Consider the following 26,403-nt stretch of genomic DNA (forward strand, 5'->3'; position numbering starts at 1 on the left):
TATTTATATATCTATGTACATGTCACCCGCCACAAAATGAAATCAAGAGCGTGCACAAAACACTTTTTACAAAACTTCAACAAAACAGTTGTAGTACAAATGCTATGACATACAAGGTGAAAATTCAAGTAATGAAAGGAATGGGGATTGGGAAGTGGGGAAGGGCATATCCCAATCAGACCACAAAACCACTCTCTGATACAAGATGACGGAAAGTCTCATCAAATGGCTCCCATGAAGCCACACCCACCCACCAAAACTTGCACACATTCAGCAAGAGACGAGAGAGAGTCTCTATCACATGTTCCAAATAGAAGAGACACAGCACAGACATACTCGTAAAAGAAAAAACAAACATATATATGTATTGTGGGGATTGCCATTTCTGCTGTCCTTACTCCTGAAGCTGGACGAAGTATGTGAAAAGATGAGACGTAGATGACGATAGAAAGTGAGTGTGGAGTGATTGGGCCACATTTCACGGGTGGAGGGGAGAGGGGAGAGAGGGAGGGGGAGAGATGGAGGGAAGGAGAAAGGGGTGAAGGTGAGGATGAGTGAAAAAGGGAAGGAAGAGGGTGATCAGGAGAGAGAGAGACATGACGTAGAAATAGAGAAAAAGATGACAGGCAACACTAGAGTGAAAAGACAAAAAGAAGAAAGGATAGGGGGGGGGGGGGGTGAAAGGGAGGGAAAAAAGAGGGAGGGGATACATATGAAAATCACATAGGCTTCACAGATGACTGGGGATTGACACTGGATGATATAAATTATGAAAGATGGCAGCATTTAAAGTGATTACGATGACAGTCCCAGTGAGAGCATAATACAAGATACTGAGAAGACCTTTCCTCCATTCCAAAAGCTCTACAAGTACTGCAATCAGACAAAGCCTCAGTGATAGCCAAGCCAGACTTGCACCACCAAACGTCCATTTCTTACGCGACAGTGGATGTACCAAGTTCTTGGCAGCTCAAACGCAACTCTGGGCACTGAAGTAAACAACAGAACCCTCCAACTACGTACAACTGAGCTGGCTAAAACAACACAGGAAAACAACAAAACCCTTTCATAAATGTCACACCCTCACCAACATTTTTTTAAATGCAGGAAGACAGTGAAGTCAAGCCAAGTCCAGAAGCATTGGCCTACAATCCCTTTCCTATTTTTCTCATCCTAAAAAACCTATGGCCTTCCTAGACTGGGCACTGGTCTGGAATGTTCTAGAAAAGACATCTAGTGATTTAGTCTCTCAAAACAAAACAAGGTAAGAGCCTTTGAATCTAGAATTGCAACATAACCTTTCTTGTAGGCTAAAAAAAGCAAAATTTTTAGGGAACTTGAATTTATGAACTGCACAATCTTATCTTTTCCCAGGTAACATGTGACACAACATATTAAAACAAAGGCTTTCAAGCTAGCGAAAAATAATAGTCACAAAGGCAGACCAATAGAGCAAAGGAACTCGAAAGATAGAAGAAAAAACCCCCCAGAGGAACAGGTATAGGTAGAGACTAGCCAGCACTTTAACCTACCTGCTATCAACAAAAAGACAGCTATTACGAGAAAGGAAGACTAGACGAGAAAACAGAGGATTAATTCAAATATTTAAATAAAAAACCTAACCTAAACATATCTAATTTTTTTACATTTTGGGTTGGAGTCCTGACATCACAAGTTGAAGGACAACAATCATTTCCTTAGACTGAATTAAAAGGAACATGGCTAGACTTAGGAGCTCAAAAAACTGCCAGCAGACACGACAACACATGAGATGACAGCGATGTCTGTGCACCTGACAATCAGTGCACTAGTCTACTACCAACAAGTGTTTGAATTTTCACATAATATGCACAAAAATGATGACTTTGTATAAAATATTGTGTATTCCACCTCCCCATCTTTCAACAATAAGAACAACAAAAAACAAAATAAAATAACAAATAAAAAGAAAGAAAGAGTGTTACAGCAAGTGATGCAAGCTTTCTCTGTCCCTAAAACACAAAACAAGAACATCAAGGAGAAAGGAAATACATGCTCTAGTTTACATTTTTACCTTCTTGGACTCATCTGACATAGATTTTAATGAAATGATAACAGACCAATCAATAACTACTTGGAATGGGTGTGCCGATGACTGATATGTGTGTGTGTCTCTGTGTGAGTGCACACGGGTGACAGCTTTTACCCAAGTATGCGAGTATGCGCGCACACACTCTCGGGCAAAAATGTAAAGGACTGAGTCTGTACATGAGTGGGTGAGAGTACATCTATAAGAGAAATGAAAAGTACATTTAAAAAAAAACAAAATAGCACTACCGGTAGGAGGCCTACAAGGTCAGCTGAGAGCTTTAATATATTGTGCGCTGAATACTCTTCATGAAATAAAACAATGAGAAACAATGAAGTACTATAAAGCATACTCTATCTCTTATTGCAAGACCCAACATATGTTGTTTTTCTCCCTCTCTTCCAGACAGCTTGAACAGTAGGACACTTCCCACCAGTCTGCCTTCAAGGCTCTCACATCTGCAGCACAAACCGTCTCGCTAAGAAAAGATCTGTTAAACAAATTGCTAAAAAAAAAATAATACATAAAACCTTAGGTTTGACATTTCAGATCCATCACTTTTATAATGGCAAAAAGAGAAAGATCGGGAGAATGGAAACAGAAGAATAAAAAAGGTGCAAAAACTGATGAACCAGACCAGAGCCCCAGTCAACTCCATCCTGAAAATCTCATCCTCAAAATTCTTACGCCAGACTGTGGATGTCAATTTAGCATTACAGACCTGAGGCACCTTTTTTCTCTGACCAAGGGAGAGGGAGGGGGACAGCAAGTTCAATCTCCGATCATGACGACTTAAGGAAGGCTTTAGCAGTGTTATGCAAGCTTGCGTTACCCCCTTCCTTACAGCAAAGTAAGTGACTTGTGAATAAGAAACAACTCTCAACTGATCACACACCTCTGGACCGATCATCAACCATAACACTGCTGGCACAGCTGTATTCAGGTCTAGCTGTATATAGACACAGTATCTTTATTAGAACTTGAAGGAAAAATAAACACAGTCAAACCCAGAGTATTTGTTTTGTCACGAACAAACATGTACAGCTATCTCCTTAAAACACCCCATCAAATGCCAAGACAGATGACAAAATCAATGAAATCGTGTATATGTCATTTTGCTAGAAAAAATGAGACTAGTGTTTATGAAACCCTTCTAAAAAAACAAAAGATCTCTGTTCCAAGACTGAATGGCCTGTGGAAGTTTAACACTGCACTAGATACATCTTCAAAGACAGAGCATTTGGTCCCCCAATAGACACCGGACAAAAAGGAAATTTTTCAAGGAAGGACAAGAAAAGATTACTTCAGCTTCCACTCAGACTAGAACCCTGAACTTCTGCATACAGGTACAAACTGTCAATAACAGAAACAAAGCAGTCTGACAATCCCAAAACACAGTACTTGAGGAGTAATACTTTCAGAAGAAATTCCAAAATTTGAATACCAGTACTACATAAGTTATACGCAAGTTTTGAACTTCATACCCAGAAATTTAGATGCATTTTGACTGGCTAAGAAAACTATTAACAGGCCTTTCAGCAGTTTATACCTATATGTATGTACATATCTCACAAGTCTGGATTCAAAAGTTCAATAAGATTTGCAAAATTATAAACATACCATAAAAGCAGATCTATTTTCCTATATAATATATGCATTTCTTAACCCAAATTCATTTTGTCTTGTCTGAAGAGCTCTGCATTCAAACAATGCCAACAATAAAGAAGCTCTTAAAAATTTACAATCCTAATTTTTAAAATCTCATTCAGCACATGTTATAGTATGTGTTTTTGCTGTCCGTCTAAAATTAAAACAAAACAATAACAGCGCTGTCCTACTGACCATCTCCTGGCTGTATGAACCCAACAAAATTTTGACCATATGAAAACATAAAAGAACGGAACAAAAGCTTAATTATAAAAATATATAGTTTTTAAGTAATACCAACTTTCAAGCTTAACCGATACGAAAACAATTTTTAAAAATAACTCAACTAACAACATTTTGAGACTACATGCAACACAACTGTTCTCTAAATCCCTCCTGTGTTGTGATGTCCTTTTTGTGCTGCCTGAAGGTCAACTTCGCAGAACTCTTCACATTCTCTGCACACAATCAACTACTAGGACAGACAGACAGGGGTGGTGTGGAGTGGAGGTGTGAGCAAGTAGACCAGAACCAAAAAATCCTAAACAGTGTGAATGTGAAAATAGCTTGTGGACATGGGAAAATGAAAGTTTCATAACTCTACTCTAAAACATTTGCAGGGCTTATTGACATTTACATTGCTAATTGCTTAGCGAATTCAACATGAAATTTAAGTCCGGCTATTCATTTTGTGTACACGGTGTATGGCACAGTAGCATAGAGTATGAAAAGACTTTGAATAACAAGACACGGAGACGAACCCCTACCATCTTCATAGGTGAAAAAAGAAAAGTGTCAATTCATTGGGAAAGTTTAGACTTTAAAAATCCCAAGATTTCACCCTGGAAAAACATTTCACAACATCTCGGGCATCTCTTGCATTAAAAGGATGAATAATGCTTTTTTTCACTTCTGAAACTAATACTGTAAATCAGACAGGGTGCTTTTCTTTTTATAGATAACAGTTGTTGTGTAACAAATTTAAGTGACCCTCCCAGTAATTGCAGGCACTCATCCCGGGACCTCCAACACAACAACTGTTATTGAATAATGAGCAAGGGACTCTTGAATTAAAAAGAAGGTCACTAGCAAAGAATATCAAACCAGGTGATGCCTGCTGACCACCCCAACTAAGAGTCAGCAGAAGGTTGGGCAAAAATAACCACTCCCCAATGTAATGATGCATTGTCTGGCTATGACGGGGGGGAAAAAATTTACACACCCATCATTCATGCACACATACTGTGCACCCACACAATCACACATGCACTCAACATACAAATTCGCGCACACAAACAAACTCACATATATGGCACACCCACACATAATCGCTCACATCAGCACGGTGGAGAACACCGGGGGCAGGAGGGGGAAGCACCAGTTACACCAAAAGCCTTCACACTCAGAAGGACCAAATCCACGGAGTTGCATCGGCCTGCACAAGCTTGAACCCGGCCGTTACATCCAGGGCCTGAAGACAACACATAGCATGGCACCTCACACTCAGCGCCCGGCCCTGTCTGGCCACTCTGCGAGACGACCCTGCACACCCACAGCATTCTCTCCTTCCCCTTCTACACAAAGCACACAGCACAGAGACCAACAGTGTTCATCTCGGCAAAAGTTTTGTAACTATCCCAGGCTCCCTAACCCCAGAGGGAGAAGTTTCTCACAGCATAAGCTTCTGTCCTCTCTTTCAAGCCAGTCCTCTCCAGTCTATATCTTGAGGTCCTCTTGATCCGCCAGACCAGCTAAGGTTTTGCGGATGCGCAAGGCAGTAAGGCGGGCTGCTGAATTGCTGTACCAGCATTCTTTCATGAGGCGAGCCATCACTCGTAGAGACTGGAAAAGACAGAAAAAATCCATGTATTCATTTTGTTTTATGCTTATTTGAACCTGAACTAATAAATTTTTTTATTAAACAAAAAAATCACTTGGAAATGAAATCTTTTTTCTTCAGAAAGAACAGATAAGACAAGTTTTCAGTGACTCACTGAAATAAACAAACCTTTTAAGTGTTGAAAGATTGGTAAACACAAAAACCCCAAATTCTATCGACTGTCATGACAGAAAGACTGTTCGGAGGAATGTTTACTTCGTTAATACAATATGACTGTACCTACCACAGAACAAATGTAATTAACTTCAGAAAGCCCAAGAAAAACAAACTTATATCATCTCAAAGGCCAACCTCAGAATTGGTAATGCTACATAATTTTCAAATTTATTATTATTATGCTTTTGGAAACTCAATTCCCTAAATATTCACTCATAGCCGATTGTTTTAGTTCCCAGTTTCTGAACATAGCTGAAAACTTTTGACGGCAGAATAAACTCAAATGCAAAAGGGGAAAGACAAACCTCAATATTCTGCCATCTGTTTGGAATAGCAGGCCTCTGCTTGTCTCCACACACAATTTTCCTCATGTCTTCTAGTGAAGGATCAGACGGCACCACATCATAGTATGGAAGCTGGAACTCTTCAAATATACCTGGACAATTGGGACACACAAAAGAGAACACGTTTCAAACACTACTTCTCCATAAACAGTCACAAAGTGGGACAGAGACCTACAAGCCCTATACAGGCCCACGAAGCCAGGGTTTTTCCTGATCTTCCTAGCCGTAAATGGAAGAGATAACACCAGACCATATACCCTGCAGAAGACAGTACTTTCACCCATAAATACTTTGATAATCAGCTATTTTATTAGCCCTCCTTTAAAATGGCCATGTCTTTGATCGGAAAGACATGGGGGGGGGGGGGGGGGGGGGGGGGACTTTTAAGTTCGCACCCCCCCCCCCCCCCCCTCCAAACTCCAAGCATCAATAACTGTCAGAATGACAAAGTGAAAAAGCAAAGGTGGCGTTTTGTTCTGATGACACTTGGCAACCTAATACTTCTGTAACAAGCAAAAGGCAACACCTCTACAATCTACACATAAGGGCATTCACTCACCTCCCACTGAACATCTGCGGGCAATCTCCCACAAGACCAGGCCAAAAGAGTAGACATCAGCCCGCTTGAAGGACTCAAAGTGTTCCATGTTGATGCTTCCATCCAGACACTCTGGTGCCATGTAGCGTTTAGTACCCACGCGGTTGCTGTTAGCAATATCCACTTTGTCCGTTTTAGAGTTGTGGCCAACAGCAAGACCTGAAAGATGACGATTAAATTTATCATTAGTTCTGTTTTAATTGAAAAAAAAAAGCATATTAGCACAAACTATATTTAATCTAAACAGTTTGGGTACCGAAATAAAAAATACTTTACAAAAATTATGGTTATAAACAAAAAGGGAATCTAAAAATGTAGAAAACCAACCAGTGGAGAGCAGTTTCCATTGTCTGTTCAAAAGACAAAACCCTCATCACGTGTCCACAAATTAAAATTTCTTGCGTCTACAGTGTAAATATACGATACATCAATGCAATGGTATCAACAATAAAAAGCAGGAAAACGGACACACTTCCAGAATTATATTGTCTTTTTATAGCAGAAGTGTACAGCAAACCAGTACAACAGTCAAAATTTCGCAACAGAGTAAATAAAAGCAAAAGTAACACAGGTAAAAAGAAGGAGCTGACTCAGTCGAACCAACAACCGATCAAGAACATTTACATGAGTCTCTTTTACATACTATATGAGCTTTTTTTTTTTTAAAGAAGATCATGTCAACTTGGTCAGGGACCATCACTGCATCATGCAGCAATAACTTACCCAAATCTGCAATACAGCACGTTCCATTGTTTTTCACCAGGATGTTCTTTGACTTGAGATCTCTATGAGCTATAGCAGGCTTGCCTGAAGAAAAAAGAACCCGTTACGAGTAAGTTTGGTAAGAGGACAAATTTGTTTAAGATATAGGAAAAAACATCGACTCAATGACTGTCAATCATAGCAGGGAAAGAGTAAGACAGTCAGACAAATATAACACATAGTCATAGTAAAGAAAAGCAACCAATCACCCACAAGAGTGGTAAATTCACGTTTTGCACATAAACTTTCTATAATAAATACCAAATAACAGTCTGAAACAGGAGTAACTGATGACAAAGGGAAGTAAATCATGAAAGGAATACAGAAACTTTCTATTCTGAACACCGAGAGCCATTTCTTAAACAGAACAGCAGCACACACAAAAATGGAATGTATTGCAAATTTCACCTCTTAGTATTCTTCTGTGCTACCTCAACTCTTTGAAGACACAACATCGGATAATCCGCTGACATAGGAGCCTACCATTGTCGTCGTGTCAGCGGATAATCCACTGACAATTTTAAAACCTGTTTATTTGCTAAACTAGTGGTCTAAGGTGGACAACCCCTATATCCTAGCATCTGCGTTTGTTGCCATTTTTTTGTCCAAAAGTTGCCACAAAAATGGCAAAAGTTACCAAAAAAGTTGGCATTAATTTACAAGCTTTCAACTCTCTGTGACGACGTATATAGCAATATGTTGATAGAGGTAACAATCTAAAGCACCAGAATTTCTTATGCTCTGTTTTAAGCATCCAGAATATCATTTGTAGTCACACAGAGGGTAAAAACAAGAAAAATAAAGATTTCACAATAGAATGAAACCAAAATTAGAACAGCACGCAAAAATAACCACAAAAATTAACAAATAAGGGCATGTGTCCACCTATCCCAAAATTGGCTGTTTTAACCCTAAATGTGTGTAATTCAAGAAAAAGTAGGCCTACAGGATATTGCAAGTAAATTATGGAATCACACACAATTGGGGCGTGCCAGTGTCAGTATTCGGTTTTGGTGGAGACACGCTCTAACGTAACACATTTATATTTTTAAAAGAGTAGGAACAGCATTAAATTAAATGACATTACGCAGTATAAACACCAAAAAAAAAGAAAAACAAATCATAAGAACAATTTTTAGAAAAATTAACACCAACAAATTAAAACACAACAAAGAGGGAAAAATAAAAGACAGACAGCAATATAAATAGTATGTAATGTACTTATATTCTGCGCATGAAAATAGATACACAGGGACATCTTAAAACTTACCAAAATACATGTTCAAATATGTTATGAATTAGCTTTTTTTTTGGCTTTTTTTTTTAATGCAAAAATCGCGGCCGCGACAAACACAGATGCTAGTATATCATTGGAAAGCTTGTCCAAAGCCCTATAATTTAGTTGATTCCTTTTATTTGCTTTCAAATTAGAATCGCTTTGCATGCCGTTTGTTTTAAGCCCATTGTTTCGCACGAATTCGCACGAAATGTTGCAGTTTCTATCCAAAATGGCGAGCTTCAGGCGACGTGGTTTGATGTGGACTGAAGAAGCTTTGGAGTTGTTTCTGGATGATGGCAGTGATGAGGAGTTAGATTTAAAGTAAGAAGAAGAAAGTTCAGATGACAGTGATGATGAATCTGTACCATTGGTTGGTAGATCTACCTGACCCCCAAGTCTCATCTTGTCAAAAGTTTTTTTTCTTTTGAGGGCAACTATAGTGATTTTGTCGTCCTGATCAAGGTAAGATTGGTATTGTGAAAGTATGATTGATCGGTATTTGAGAAAAATAGAGAAATAATACTTTTCAGTGATGTAAGTGTAACTTTTGTAGTTGATAGTAACAAAATGGTGACTTGGTAAAAAAGGGCAAAGAACGTGCGTCACAAGGTATCAAAAAAGGGAAAGTGGGTGCGTCTCCAAAGAGTTCTTTGTATCATGCTTCATTTACTACAAACAATACTTTCTGAATCTACGTCTCTCTTGTCTGTATGAAAAAAACCCTACAAAACAGATTAAGAAAAAAAAATAAAAAAATTTTTGTCTTCAAAACATTTTCAAACATGAACAGATTTCTAGAGCTATACCAATAGACGGCAGTCCACAAAAGTCTGCATACTATCAACTGAAAAAAAACTGAATGATTTTTTAAAAATGAAAGGAAAACATTTCAATTACCTGAAGATGGCCTTTCCATTATACATGTTCCTTGCTCATCTTGACAGTATGTGTTCTACTTCCCTATCAAAACAAATACACCCATTTGCCAAGTGATTAGCTTACCTTGAGCACCTAAGATCTCCATGTGTAGATGTGCCATGCCCCCAGCAGCAGTATGGGCTAAGCGGATCATGCTGGTTGGGCTGATTGTTTGACGGTTTAGATAGTCAAACAGGGAGCCATTCTCGTAATAGTCTGTGATCAACCAAAGCTGAGTCCAGGTCCCGTTATCTGTGTGTGAGAGAGAGTCCATGAGAGAGAGAGAGACAGAGTAATATTAAGTGCTCCCCAGAAGCACTTGACTGAAAACAGGGCATAAATAACTTTCAATCCTCTTTTCAATTCCACAGAATTACATCATTAAAATAAACATAAGATTCTTTTAAAAAAGACTTTTCTTAAGCTAGAGATATTTTTTCATAGGAAGGCACCTGAAAAATCTTAGTTTATAAACAAATGTCTTTGCAAGATAAATCCAGGTGACATGAAATCTTTATCTCAACTCCATCATTTTAGTCAATGCGAAGTGTCTCACTTAAAGGTCCGTTTCTGAACTTGGGGACACTCTTGTTACAGACACAGACCCCTCATATCTAACTACACAAAGTCTAAACAGCTAATAATATATTTTCTTTTTAATACATCACAAGGTTATCGCGAGACTATAGTAACGATAGTGAACATGGGAACTTGAGACCCGATTCGGTGTACGGAACCACCAAAAAACGGTTTAAACTAAGTTACTCTTTTCAAGGAATATTTTCCTAGCATTTCCTGCCCCAAACAATAATCTACACCCAGAATTGGAAGAGAAAACAAATAGTCTAGGAATTTGTTTACATCACTCACTAAGGCAGTAATGGAATCTGAAATGGCTGCAAATAAGAAAGTATGCAAACTGTTCAACCCATTTTTATTAGGATAGCAGTATATATATCGACCTCTGTGTCCCAGGCTGCTTTGAACTGTATCACTCACACTAGGACAAGGAGAAATTTGACACCAAAATATCAGGACAAACAGACCAGCAAAGACACTGACAAACAAACAAATTTAATCTAAGACAAGGTATTGTTTTGAAAATTATTATCCTTGTGTCTTTTCTTGACTCAATTTTCAGTTCAATGATGTTTGGTTCATACTTCTATCTAAAAAAATGAAGTTATAAGCATTTTTCACAACCCACCCTAATTTTCATGAAGTCTTCAAATAAATTTGCCTCAGGGGGACCGGACAGTGCAAATTAATTCATCTCTTGAAGGGTTAAAATGACAGCGAGGTGTTTGAAGTCGTAATCTGAGCACATGTTCCATGGATTTTTTATCTTGGTTATTTTATCAGTGACAACTGATAGAGACAATCAATAAGCACATGTGACCCAAGCACTTTTACTAAGCAATGTTTTATTAAAGTACGCTAATTGTGCTCCGCCATTTTCAATACACTCCAATGTTCTGTGATAAAAGAGCCTTGCTTGTCATTTACTGCCATTCTTATTTATGCAACAAATCAAATTTAGTGTTTCCTTTGTATCATCAAATTCAAACTCTGACTCAACACCACCAACAAAGGATACAAGTGTGAAAGTTCAACTCCTAATCAAAGGCGCATCCCCTTAAAAAGAGTTCAATAGTTCGTAAACTTCCCTACGTGTCAAAATATCAACAACGAGAGCAAACATTGCAAATCAGAAAGATGTTCTGTGGATTCCCCACCCAATCTCCCAGCACACACATTTCTCAAAGAACAACCATTCCTCGTTATATTTATCAAGTGGAGCTTGATGAGTATCAGTACATTACCTTTGTTATCTGCAGCAATAAATCCCAGAATATTCTCATGCCTCAACATGACTGTCTGGTAAATCTCTGCCTCTCGGTACCAGGATCGTTCCTCCCTTGAGGGGAAGATTTTCACTGCCACATTCTCACCCCTCCAGTTACCCCTCCACACTTCTCCATAGCGGCCTTTCCCTATGATCTCACACAGGCGAATTTGTCGTGCAATGGTGCGCTGCACCAACAAAGGCAAGCCTAAATGAAACAAAAATGCAAAAGCCATATGATCATAATTTATATTACAATTAGTATTAAACTTTATAAAAATCAAGAGGCAAAGCCTACTTCGAACATCTGCAAACAGTTTCACAATACATCTACTTTCATATCACTAATTAATACTGTCCTCACATTATAGTAACAATCTAAGAATTAACAACAACTTTTTTCTGCTTCATATCCATCAAGCAACAAAGTAGCACACAAAAATACAAAGACTTTTCTGCAATTCAGCTATTTACCTTGTATTTTCTTTACAACACCATGAAAAAACAACCAGTCAGACCACAGCCTAGTTTTTCGAGATGCCACATGCAAACTAACAGCAGCTGCACAGCATCTTACAAAATGTGTTGGAGTCCCCTCTTTTCCTATGTTCATACAATACCACACTAAAGAAACCAAAAAAAACCCCCAAAACAACCAACCCATTTAAAAAAAAAGTTTTTGAAACTTTCAAAAGATAAGTACTCATTTCCTTCAAACACAATCCTAAAAAAAATGTAAGAGTCCAAAACAGAACAGACATACCTGAACCAGAACCAGACTGGGACCAGTCATACAATTCTTTCAAGGATGACGGCTGTGAGCCCATCAGCGGGTTCGTATCCACGTTCTGATCTGGAGGTGGGGCGTACGGCCGCGGGCGGCGGCGACAGTAGCAGTACGCGTAGACAGCAACAATTGTAATAACCACCAAAGCCATGATAGGCAGAGCAATGACCACCACCATTTCCATGGGAGAAATGTCAGAACCTGCAGATAGCAAAATCATTTACATATATACCTCTCACGAGTGTCGTAGAGTAAAATTTTGTTTGAATATTTGTTTGAAAGTTTTTGTTGAGCGAGTCCACTTTGAACTGCTATCGATAGGATAGGAGGCATAGACTTGCGAAACAGTTTCAAACCATATAAAACTTCATCAGATTTCAACAAGTCTTCGCTCAAAGCCTATAATTGTTTTAATTAGTTTAATTTACTCCACCTGACACACAAATGATATAACTCTCACATTGACAAAATCAGCATCATGTTGAGAACTCAGTTTTACAACTTAACAAAGAAATGTAGTAAAATAGAGACAGAATGTTCCTGTGACCTATTCATTTTATGATTTTAAGGCAGCTAATCACATGAAGCCTGGTGGTCACGTAACCCAGTTTCAGGCTCAATCTTTTATCAGCGGGTTGAGGGCACTTTTGAGTTGGTACCTAAAATGTGCTACATAGGGATTTAAAATATCATGGCATCAAAGAAGAAATGTGAAGCCTTTTCTTGGTCGATGATAACACTGAAGCTCTACTTAGATTTGTATTTTTAAAAATATATTTTAAAAATGGTAGAGAATTGCACAACCAGCACAAGCAACATTTTGATTTTACACCAGATGCACAGTGAGTGATTTGCAATGCTAATATATATATATATACGGTCAGACAGTAGGTCTACTAATAGCTGTTGTAACTGTTAACATAACACATTGCACAACTTATTATTTTTGTAAATCATTGCCAAAGACAGCTAGCTATCAAAGCAGGAGTCATTAACAATATAAAATCATGAGGACCATCTTCTAACAAGTTAACAAGGCAAAGTCTTTTCATCAAAAAATTACATTCAAACTTTTTTCTTTCCAAAACTGACTGTACAATACACTACATTAAATAATATGAAGAATAAAGGACTATATCTGCTAGACCCACCTGAGGATTGCTTGCCCCCTTCTTCACTTTTCAGGGGGCGCAGCTCAGGAACAACTGAATTGCAAAAGTCCTGGTCTTTACAACAGCGGACATTTTGCTGATCCTTCATGAGCTCACTGACATGGCACATCAAGGCTCGACCTTCAAGGATGAACTCCTTCTTGTGCAAGCACCTGTAAGCAGACAATTTTAAAAATCAGGTCTGGAAAAGAAATTCCTTTTACTTCGATAAACTGGCCACTCAGTCTAACATCTGTCTCATTGGAACAGCAGTTACAAGTATTGAATGAAATCAACTCGTTTTGGGTTGTTTTTTTCTAAAACCATTCAGATACAAAATGTCGACTTCAAAATGATCTAATCTAATGGCATCAAATCCGAACTGTCGAGAGCAATATAATGAACATGTAAATAAAATCTTGCTGATTTTATTTTAAAACCTAGAAAATTGTGTCTAGAAAACGTTAAAGTGCTTGAAGGGAGACCAAAAAAATTCAACCAATAACAAGTACACCAGACTGACTTTGCACTACTGATATTAAAGGCAACACAACACATTCATTCTAATTTTCCTAGATGGAAACCAATAAGTGGGAGGCATATTTTGGCTTAATAAGCTTTAAAATTGTAACAACTTGTTTTGAAGCATTTTTTAAAGAACCAAACCCCCCCCAAAAAAAAAAAAAAACAACCCACAACCATGAGCAACATAATTTTAATAATAAACTTAATAATAAACCTCAATTGATCATCCTATTGAATGAGGAAAAAAACTGAAGGAGAGAAAAACTTAAACTTAAAATGAAGATATGATGAAAGCTGGCCCCAAAACAGTCAATAGTCACATTCAAATTTCACTTACTGTCTGTTGATACGAATGACTTCTTTGTTGCTTATCCTGAGGCCATTTTTGTCCTTTTCCTTGTCTCTCACAATGATGGACATACAGTATCCTTTTGCTGTGTAGCATGTGGTATTTGGAGCACCACCAGGGCGATTGCAGTATTGACATTCTATACACTGTAAACCTGTAAAAGAAAACATTGTATTTTCACGAACCACCGAAGAATCAATGGGTTTATTAGTCAAAAGACTTTTAATGTTTCCATGCTTTTTGAGTGTCCCTAAATAAACAGCTGGTGGGTTGGGGGGGGGGGGGGATATTTTAAACTGTAACTTTCTTTTAAGGTAAAATTCTGATAATTACCCATTTTCCAGTTTTCAAAAAAAATTTTAATACTTTTTCTTGTGACAGTATAATAGGTACAGTGAAGGCTTTAGTTTTTTGTTTTAGTAGAGGTTTAACGGCAGTCGCAACTGCATAAGGTCATATGAACGCCAATGGGTGAATGTCAACAGAGAAGCCCTTACAGGGAATCAGACTTACTCTGCTCACCTCTCTGGCTTCAACAGCACAAAGTCTGCTTCGACTATCATGGCACCCCAGAAATAGCGGGTCACAAGAGTGTGACAAACATACAAAAGAAGTAGAGGAAAATGATGATAGTAAGGATTAGGAAAGAAAAAGCAGCAGTTTCCTGTTGTAGTTCAGGCACAGTTATGAGCATGACTAGGGGCGAAGCGTCTATATAATCAAATAATCACTGCTTCCCTTCCTAATTTTGAAACTTGTCGCTGTCAAATTCACCTATAAATGTAAACCTCATAAATTAAATGTAAAAAGACGTTCATAATCCACAATGAACAGTATGCCTAACATTCAAAAAGGTTTCACTGCCACAGAAATAGCCTGCTCACCCCTCTCGGGCCACTCCATAAGCAGTCACAAGCTTTGATTAAGTAAGCTTATTAAAGTGAAGCTGGAAGAGTCTACCATTAGAGTTGAAGGGAACATGTCCATAGCAGTCAAAACTGTTTCATTGCCACATTTATAAATACCCTGTTCACCCCTTTGGGGCCACAGTTATAAAGCAGTCGCAAACTCTGATTATGTAAGCTAACTATTACACTGGTCGAGTCTACCTCACAAATTTAAGGGGAACTAATTCCTAACAATCTCTTGACTGAGCTGCTGCAAGTGCTTGCTTTTTTTCCCTCGACGTTTTACCGTCCTATAATCAGATCATGACCCCGATTATGACACTGCCTCCGGGCCGTAAAAGGCTAGACAAAAACAGCCAAATGTGAAATTTTAAAAAAAGGATAAATTGTCATGTTCTACCAAAGAGTTAGACTCACGGGTAGATCTATAACATATAGATTATAGATCTAGTACTGACATCTCTGCTTCTTTGCTTTGTGTTTAAACTTGTGTATTCACATCTAAAGTTGGAATTAATATCTAATAAGATACTTTCCCGATTATTTTGGCGGTTGAACATACAATATGAATTCCGGATTTGTTTTCATTCACAATTCACAACTCACAGAGTCGCCGCCTCGAGTAAGATTCTTGTGTGATAATAATATCTCCAGGCCATCTGGTCCCGTTTCACTTTAATTACCCTATCAAACAAGTCAGCCTTTGCCCCTGAGCATGACATTGTTCGATCAGCCCATCTACTGTGCACTAGAACGAGAAACGGTCCCCCTTTGGGAATGGCCTAAAGACACTTCAGTCAGTGGCACCGTCCCGGGGAGTACAGTGAAGGGTTTTTTAAACAGTTTTAGAGAGACTAGTAAATAACAAGGAAGTTTGCAAGCATGCCCTACCTTCACTAGGAACAATTATATCACTTTACAGCATGTTATTGGCATACAATGGAGTCCACTTAAAAACCTAATCTGAGGGACCACCGCATTTTCTTCAGTTTGGAGTTTGGACTAATTTTTTATTTGCAAAGAATGCTTAAATAACAATGACTATTGACAGCGTTAAGATTGGAATGTTGTGTTGGAGGCAAATTTTACTTTTGGAAAGTTTTTCCTCATCTCTATCTCTTTCAATGACGGTAATTTGAGCTGTAGGCTGTATGCATTGTGCTTTCCCTTCCACATTTTCAAACTAACTTCATAGTGACATCAGGCCATGACCAAAGTACAAAGGTTGTGCACCAAAAGCACATATTACTATCCTTGTGCCACAAGGCCTATAGAGATATCATGCATAGGACTATTGATTGCGTATGATCAACAAAAGTGAACAGTAAACTGGCATTGCTTTTCTCTGGCTCATAATCAACGCAAATGTGCTCTCTCAAGTCTGTCTCTTCTTTTTCAATGTCTTCAAGCATGTGAGATTTGACGCATTGCTTTACTAGAGGGTTGCTAGGGAAGTTTTCGATGACATAAATCTCCGAATTCTTTTCGGTTTCGAAAATTGGAGCAAGTCATTTAATAGAGATAGTTTCTTACAAAGACAAAGAAGAAAAAAATCAGGGCACTGTTATAATTTTATTTCCCGTTTATCGCAGTTTTCATGCCACTGCGTGTCAATAATAATTATGCAACAAAATTAGAGCAATTCTAGAATATCATATTGCTGATCTTTTTTCCATCTTGGTATGATTGGTGTATTATTTTGCAAATAGATAAGAAAAATTGGTCACAATGATGTGAGGTGCACACAAATGGGAACACAAAAAAGCTTTCTAAGGGGAAGATCACATTTTAAGCTCACAGCTAATCAACATTCATCATTCAAAATACACTGCCTTAACAACCACAGTAGAGCTCTTTCTGGTTTAGTTAATTATGACATCATGTCCCTTTTCCAACAAAATACATGTATGATGATACAGTAGTCTCCACATAAGCATAAGACCCACCACTTACAATCCCAGTTCACTTTAGAACCTGCTGTTTTAAGAAAACAATTTCTGCTACACAAAAGTCACCCCTAAGATCTTGCTTGGAAGGGCTAAGATCCTGCATTTAAGATCATAATTTACGGAACAAAAACATGGGCAGGCACAGCTTATCAACCAAGCAGTACAAATTTACGATCAATGTACTTCTCCATGCGGCACAGATCATTCACTCTCATAAAAGTGAACACATCTCTGTCATAAATCTCTAAGAAATGACACAATGTTTACCCCAAACCAGGTCCCCACCGCGGTGTGAACCCGTCAACGTGTTTGTTTTCCCCAAACATTGCACTCGCACTGAGCTCTCCACCTGAATTTACATGTTATATTGTTACAAGCTGGGTGGGTATGGCCTATAAATCCATGTCAGATGAGATCCCATTGAACTGTGAACTCTTTGGAGCTTTTGTTTCCAAAACTACTGCAGCAGTAGTTGTTGTCTGTTCCCCAATACTAGAAAGGCTGAATTTAAATTGGTGCAGTCACCACGCACAATGATGTGTTACAACAGGAGCATGGGAACTTGGAGATAGACGATTATAAATTTTGGACAAGTAAGAGAGAGAAGCAATAGGATCAGCTAAGATCTTGAGACTCACAATCTGATGAGGGAAAATTGCTACTTCATGTTGTGATTGGTTATCAATGTTGACCACTTTCTGCTCACCATAAGTCATTTCAACACAACCAAGGGTCATGTCAGTTCATTTCAAGTCAAGGGACACCATTTTACAGTTACAGAATGTGGACCTGACAATAAGCATCCCCTGGGTGTGTTTGCTATCTGTTCGTTCTCACACTTACAGGATTAATCTCTTGATCAAAACCTCAAAGCCAAAGAAAAGTCACATCAAAGGTCAAGTTTGAACAAGATTGAAAATATGTTTTTTTTAAATAAACACACTTACTTTGCCTGATAGTAAAGATGGAAAAAGAAACCAACACTTTTAGCCGACCTTACTTTAAAAACTTAGGGAGCAGGCTCTCCAAGACACGAGTCCATTAATACTTTGCAGTCACGCAGCCAGCAGTACAAAATACCCCATCTGGTCACACAGCCAGGAGAGCGACTGCAACGGACTCCTCTGGCCTGGCGCAGTCAGAGCAGATAATTTTCACTGGCGCATTATTGCGCCAAGTGACTGCAAAGGGTTAAAAAGGAGGCATAGTATAGAGTATATAATACTCCAAGGTTCTGCCTAAGTCTGGTCCTGTGACGCTGTGGTTCAGGCTGTTGTACCTCTGCCTCAGCAGCAGTGGTGATTGTTACTGTCTCTAGCCCTAGTCTAACTACATCAATTCAGAGGGGGGGGGGGGGGGGGGGGAGGCTCTCGTGGTGTATAGGTTACGGTGTTTGCATCTCATTCAATAGGTCATGGGTTCAAAACCTGACAGTGACAGAAAATTTTCTCCTTCCACCTCCTTTTTCTGCTCTCTAGCTCTTTGACCATCACGTTCTGTTGTCTGCTTGTCTCCACTTTCTGCCCCACTCCAACCCTTGCCCCCCCCCCCCTCCTCCTCTGGGCTCCTTCTGTCTCTTTCTGCACCATTTTTACTGACTCTTTGGCTCCTCCTTACTGCTGTCTTTCAGTCACCCCTAATCTTATGGTAAGATCTAACACCTCCAAGCCTTCTCAGATAAGGGCAAAAAAACTTGGGAGCGGAGGTCTAGTGAGCAAGTCGCACATGTTTAAGATTTAAGATCACTTGGTGGTCTTAAAATCAATAAGAGTCACAGAGTAGACTTCAGCCCACACCAGGGCAAAATAACCAATTTAATTCTTACCAAACTAAACATGTTTATTAATATACTGCAAACTCATATAATATATATATATAAGACCTAATACAGTAGCGAGCGCCGTAAAAACACTTACCAAAACAAAAAACAATAACTCAATTCAGAACTGCACAAACAAGGGAACGACTTTTGCAACGAGCGACTACCCCAACAAACACAATAAAGAAGAGACCTAACCCTAACTCAACCCCTAACCCACCCGACCACCACCCCTACCCCAAACCCTTTATTATATTCTACCACTATGTTTCTTAGACATAAGCTAAAGAGAGAACCTTGCACACCTCAATGATTGGCCTGAAATAGATAATGTGTTTCTGCTATCTATGTTGTCTTCCAGGGCTTCCCTTGCGAGTTGACAGGCTAGATCTATCACCCTTTATTATCATTCATTGGAATGCCAGTCAAAAAGTTACTAAAAAATAGAAAAGCAGCATGTTGTAAACCACTATTACCAAATCTTCTGTAATTTAAATCGGTTTGTTTATATTGTATATAATTCAAATAGATGCATATCAACATGTTTCAGGTACATTGATAAACTCTGATATCATGAGGGATGAGCCCCCCCAAAAAAACCAAAGTGACTATTTCTCAGAACGTTCGGGAAAATAAACTTGACCTCTATTTCTCCAAACAGTTTCCGTTTTCTGGAGATTTTCAAAATATTATTTTTTGTCAGAGTTCGGCATCATCTTTTATTCTGCTATTCTGCGAGGACCGGGAAAAAGGATTTTTTGCATCGAATTCAATTTCTAGAGCTAGAGATTTTTAGATCATGTTTGAATATCCAGATACTTCAATTGCGGTTGGGGCAATGCTCCCGGACTATACTTAATTTGAAAATGCCTTCAAAAGGTAAATCTACAGCGAGAAAACAAGACCGCTTGACTTTGGCAGTAACTTATTTTTACACATTAGTCACCCCTAAAGCAAAAATAAACAAAACAAAACAAAACAAAATCCCTCTATGGCCCCACAGTTCACACCTTAGGCGTCTATCTACACACACACACATGCGCACGCACACATACATACTCCATTAAAAATATAAAAAATAACCAAAAAATCTCAAGAACGGAAACCGTTCCGAGAAATAGAGTTCAAGTTTATTTTCCCGAGCATGATATGACCAATTGAAGATGAAATGACAATGTTACAAGGTTGCAGATTAAAATTAATGATTGTCAAACAAAAAGATGAGACAATAGTAAAAGTACAAAAGTTTCCATTTTTAAAACTCTTTAAACCCTGAGTTTTTTCCAGTTTCCCAAAGTTTTTCTACAGTCACCTAAACCTGGTGCACCGTGTCTCATTATAACCCCAAAAGCTCGCCTTCAACTTCTAAATTGCAGAAACAAATTATGTCATTACTAAAAAACTTGGTTTGGGAATCGTTCCGAAAAACAAGCAAAAACTAGCACCAAATGAAGCGAAACAGTTGTGTTTCAGTATTGAACGCATCCGATTGGGAACAGGGTTATTACTGCCGGTCGCTCCCAGTGTCCAGTGGGGTTTAAAGGGTAAAGTTTCAATTATAAAAAAATTAAGAGTGATAGATCTTGATGTCAACTCATGAGGGAAACCCCGGAAGACGACAAAAATTATAGAAGGTGGAAATACGTCATCTATATTTGGGCCAATCACAGAGAGGTGCTAGGTGCTCTGTCTCTCTTAGCTTCATTTTCATGTGTTTCTTAGACATAAAGCTGCAGCAAGCACCTAGCACACCTCTGTGATTGGCTCAAATATAGATTATGTTTGTTTTTTTCAATTTCACTGACCATTTTCACCTACGTTCAGTGCGTATTCAAATGCTTTGTATACTGTTTACATTTTTTGTAATAAATGGCCTAATTTGTCAAATATAATGTTATTCAATGTGATGTTTTGCATTGGCACTGAAGTGTTTTATTAGCAGAAAGTACTCAAAATGTACGTATAAAAGTACTTTTTTTTAAAGTACTTAAATATACTCAAGTACATTTTACAGGAAAGTACTTTTACTGTACTGTACATATTTTAGATTATAATAAATGTACTTAAATTTGTACTTGAGTACCTTTTTAAAAGTACTTTAAAACAGCTCTGCCTGTGATACATGTTAAATTGATGATAGAGGACTAATAAAAAAAAATAATTAACAACTTTGGCGGGTTTTTTTTTTTTTGGGAGGTGGCAAAGGGGGGGGAAGGAGACCCTTGAAGTGTCTTGCATATGTGGGTTCACAGTCGTTTATGAGGAAACAAGACGGGTGTGTTCCATTATTTTTTGGGTACAAAGTTTTACGTGAACCGGATTATATATAACAGGAAAGCGGGGGGGGGGGGGGGGGAGAAAGAAGTCAAGGTCATGAAGGGAGCGAAGCATTTACCGTGCACCTAGCTCAAGGGGCCCCCGAAACTAAGCACCCGGTTACCATGTACGTAGATACTTGGACTACATGCCCGGTTACCATGTACGTAGATTGAAATGATCAGAACTAGATACATCTAAATCTAGGCTCTCTGGTATTGAAGAGGCCACATGCGAATTGGTTAACACTTTGTCTCACACACACAATCAGTTCCAGTTCACACAGTCACACCGTAGAGCCATCAAATTGGATTAGGCTAAGTATCTCAACTTTCTGACTCTGCCCTCTGCACAAGCCACGTCACAATCACAAACAAGTCATTTCCCACTAGATCTAGATCTAGACAGAAAGAATGAAGTGATTATTTCTCAGAACGTTCGGGAAAATAAACTTGAACTCTATTTCTCCAAACGGTTTCCGTTCTCGAGATTTTTTGTTATTTGCAAGATTTAGGTGTCATCTTTCATTCTGCGAGGACTGGGAAGGAACATTTTTTGCATCGAATTGAATTTTTAGAGCTAGAGATTTTTAAATGTCGGAATATTCAGATACCGGTTCTTCAGTTGTGGTTGGGGCAACGTTCCCGAGCTACTAGATCTAGCAATGACAATGAAAAATTAAATTTTTATCCAAATTTCTTAAAAATGGGCTTTCATATTAAATGAAAATAGAGTAAAGTGTAAGAACTATGGTTTTAAAATTTAAAAATCCATTGATAAAAATAAAAAAGTAAAAACTTGGGGGACTAAAAATAAAAAAGTAAAAACTTGGGGGACTATACCAAAATGTGGGACATGTCTTGGTGTATTTTGAGGAAAAACTGTTCATAAATAAGTCAAGTTTGTAATGAATTGGAGTATTGAATGAAACTTGGTATCTTGATGTGATTTTTTGTGCAGAATCTAGTTCTGCTATCACTTTTCCGATGTCTTTATTACTTTGGACCTTAAAGACTAATATTTGCGTGAAATTGGTTGAATTGCGTGACATCATTTTTACCGCGACGCAATCACCCCTTCTAAAACTAAAACTCACCCGCAATGAAGTCACCAGCAGAGATGCCAACCACAGAAAACCGAAATGAGTATTGGGAAATATGAAAATGTGTATTTTCTGGGGAAAATGTGTATTCCCCATGACCGACCAACTAGTATAAGTAAAATGTTCAGGGTGTCCAGCAATATTTCCTGAAAAAAAATTACTAGCTCACCTGCACGAAAAAAGGAGCACACACGCGTACAAATGTATGTATCCAGTCAACAACATGTCAGTGTTCAGTGTCATACTGGGGTCTTGTTTGACTTCAGTATTTCAGTCTATTATATAATATTTTCCTCTCATTATTTCATGTAAAAAATAAATCCTGCTTTGAGAGTTCGGAACGGCCTAAAACAAAAATTTCGACTATCAAGAACCTTTCTGGGTGTCATGATTCATATTATGAACTGACAGACTCAAATTATTGCTCAAACTCAGAGAAAAACGATAATTTGAGAAAAGCAATAATAACTTGAATGGCTCAAGTAGACCCATGCACTGTGAGAGTTGTAACAACTGTGGTAGGGCAAGATGCAGTGACACACTGAAAATCTACCAGTCTTGAACAGAAAGCTACAACATACACTGTAGGTATAATTTACTGTCACCCATCCAATAAAACGCGAACACATTATTTCAATAACACAGACTTGCAAAGTATGAAGGGTCCCCAATTCCGCACACGGCCTGCACCAACGCGCGCTTTGCAGAAAGCTCTAATCAAAATTCTGAAATGTGCTTCCAAGTTTTTATCCTCTGGTGTTGCCTTCACACCCTCCACCATAGTATCTTAAACCCCCCAAAAAATCAATATAATCTCCTCCCCTATGCCGTAGTCCTATACTTCGCAAGGCATTTATTTATGATGCGAATGCGCGCAGGTTCAGTGACCGGTCGTGATGGCGAGCCCGACAAGCTAAAAATCGGACGACGCTTGTATTTTCTTTTCTTTTCTTTCCACAAGTGAGAGCACAGAGGCGAGTCCGAGCATTGATTAAATTTTATTTGCACGGCGACATTGCATTTATACTGCACAACCTGCATGTCACAAATGTTGCATTATCAGACAAATGCTGGCAAACTACTCGGTGGTAGGCCTAACGAAAGCGAAAGTAGATCTTGATTTTCCCGATCGAGCCTCGGTGTCACATACGCTTCCGCCTGCCGCCATAGCTGCCTATTCGCGTGAAAGTGAAACTTACTCTCCGGACTGGGAAAAGCTGAACGAATATAATATCACGATCGCGACCGGCAAAAATGAACTTACTGACCTTATCGGACTTGGTTTTCAAATATTCCAGTTCTGCGACACTGGTACAATTTTGACAAAAGATGGGACTTGAGATAATTATGTTTACTCGCCCAAGCTGAATCTCGTATTTTTCGCATTCCAGGATGCGTATTTTTTCATGAAAAGTCGTATTTGCGTATTTTCGGAAAAAAATCGTACTGTAAAACCGTACTGGTTGGCATCTCTGCATCAGTGACTTATTTAGTTATAGGCAACAAATCTTTTTCTTCTTCTTCGTTCTCGATAGGCAGCCAATCACATGCCGCCTAGCGATCACGCGTCCCTTGCATCCCGGCACCTCACATTTGGAATGTGAGATCCAGTTTCCAGCTCTAGTGTTATATCAATGGAAGGGTGGTAATTTAAGTTGGTAGGTAAAATGCACTACACGCAGAGATCTGAAATTTTACAGCAATAAAGAAGACATGTGGGGCGCCTGTGCGGTCGGCGATCAACCCACAGCTCCGCTTAGACTTAGTTTTCGAACCACAGAGGAAATTCGCACATACACGGCAATTTCTCCGTTTCTAGAAATCATTCGGGATTGTACGCTGGCGTGTTGTTAGTTTAACCTTTCCTCCGATAGGTTGCCTAGTCTCATTTATTTTCGTCAACAAGTTTTCCCGTAACTATACTTAAAGAGAGTCACTTCTGATTCCGAGCGGCCCAAAAAATTACCCCTCGCGCTGAGGTCGATTTCCGGCTAAAGGCGCAGCAGGCGATTGGCATTGCTAACTAGATCTAGATCTATACTTCATTTGAAAAGGCCTTCAAAACGTACTGCGAGAAAACAAGTCTGACGACCCACCTTGGCAGTAACCTATTTTGCATTTAGATCTAGATCTAGATAGAATCTAGATATCTTTAGATCTAGTCACCCAGCAAAAACAAAATTCCTTCATGTAAAAAAAAAAAAAATTCATCCACGCCCGCCCCCACGCCCCTCTTCCTTCGTTCGTGTTACGGTGTGCAAGCAAGCAATACCCAGAATCGTGTCGTTTTCGCTTCGCGAGCTGCATGCGTTGGAAGTGGCTATTCTCATCCGGGGTGAGAATAGAAAAACGATCTACCTCTCACCCCGGGTGAGGCTTGCCAGCGTAGGCTATTCTCACCCGGTGCGAAACAAGACCTGCTTTTCCTCATTTTGGAATACTGTCTATCGGTGTGGATGATCAAATTGATAAAAGCCAAGAAAAAATTACGTTATAGCACAAAAGTAAGCTAATTTGATCGTCTTCAAAGATGCTCTATGGCTATTTCACTGTTCGAATCGAGCCGAACTACGCGGGTCGTCATTTTGTTTTGGCCGGAAGTTCTCGCAAGATCTACTCCTCCTCTCTCTCTCTCTCTTTCTGAATACTGTCTATCGGTGTGGATGATCAAATTGACCAAAACAAAGTTAAAAAATGATGTTAAAACACAAAAGTAAATTAATTTGGTAGTCTACAAAGATGCTACGGCTATTTAACTTTTCGAATCGAGCAGAACTACGCGGGTCGCCATTTTGTTTTGACCGGATGTTCTCGCGCTACTCCTCTCTCTCTTTCTCTCCACTGCCCACAGACAAAATTGAACGCTTTTAGTAGGCTACAGTTGTAATGGAACGTTTGTTCACGGCACAGAATTCTACAATTTTTCTGTTATCACAGTGTGTAGAATTCTGTGGTTTAGGGTGAACGCAAAATTTGTTGGCCTAGATCTAGATCTAGGCTATAACGGTGAACGCGCACCGGGTGAGAATAGCCAAAAGACTCGCCTGCACTATTCTCATCCCGGGTGAGAATAGAGGTGGCCGCATGCGTTATGCGCTTCTAATCTTTATTACACATTTGAATTGGAAGCAGATCTAGACTCCTGCATGGAAATGGTTTTTCTTGTTCTTCAACTGTCTGTCTGCTTCGGAAGTCCCTCTCACCTTACACACACACACACATGCACACTCACACACGCACCCACACACTCACCAACACACTCACACATGTACTCACTCACACACACGCACAATACATTGCTCCAACCCATCATTGAACAGATGAGCATCATCACCATCCCTCCTCTCTCATTCATGACATGATGGACAGACTCGTCTCCCTGTCCCCCAGGCTCATCTAATAATAATAACCTAGCCTAGATCTAGCCTTCCTAATGTCTTTGGAGTTACTATTATTACTATTATTACGTTCGATTTGCTATCATCACTCGGGAAAATATTATTAGCACGAGCTACATTCATAAAAAAGAAAAACAATGAAACAGTAGATTTAGATATATCTAGATCTAGATCTAGATCTAGACTACATCTAAATCTAGATCTAGTCTAGATCTGCCATGATTTAGATCTAGAGAATCTAGATTTAGATCTGAATCAAGACATGGTATTTTCACAGAGGACTGTCGCCATTTTGAATTGTTTTTGTCGTGATAAACAAAACAGTGGCCTCTGCTAAGACGTTATTATGGTCATGTTTGGCTTTTCGTTTCTGAAATGCAACATCACTCTTGTCAAAAGCATTGTAAACCTTATATTTATGTCGAATATGGCCTCACCTTCAGCGCACTGCCATATACAAAGTATAAGCATACAGAAGAAGAAAAGTCGAAGCATTGGATTATCCATTGTCTTTTACTACTCATAGTCGAGATTCCGACATGGGCTAAACATAAACCTTAACACGAAGTTCTTCTTCACCG

The 26,403-nt window shown here is 38.9% G+C and overlaps 1 protein-coding gene across 1 annotated transcript; it reads right to left on the reverse strand.

The window, feature by feature from the left end:
• Nucleotides 1-1,365: 1,365 nt before the first annotated feature.
• Nucleotides 1,366-26,403, reverse strand: LOC101862362 (TGF-beta receptor type-1). The gene is made up of 10 exons (XM_005103324.3): nt 26,260-26,403; nt 14,319-14,484; nt 13,457-13,629; nt 12,282-12,506; nt 11,496-11,726; nt 9,757-9,924; nt 7,437-7,520; nt 6,675-6,872; nt 6,077-6,207; nt 1,366-5,557 (listed from the first exon to the last, which is right to left on the reverse strand). The coding sequence occupies exons 1-10, from the start codon at nt 26,327-26,329 to the stop codon at nt 5,432-5,434; spliced, it is 1,572 nt and encodes a 523-aa protein (XP_005103381.1). The 5' UTR covers nt 26,330-26,403; the 3' UTR covers nt 1,366-5,431.

Source organism: Aplysia californica, unplaced genomic scaffold, assembly GCF_000002075.1.
Source record: "Aplysia californica isolate F4 #8 unplaced genomic scaffold, AplCal3.0 scaffold00368, whole genome shotgun sequence".
Lineage (NCBI taxonomy): Eukaryota > Metazoa > Mollusca > Gastropoda > Aplysiida > Aplysiidae > Aplysia > Aplysia californica.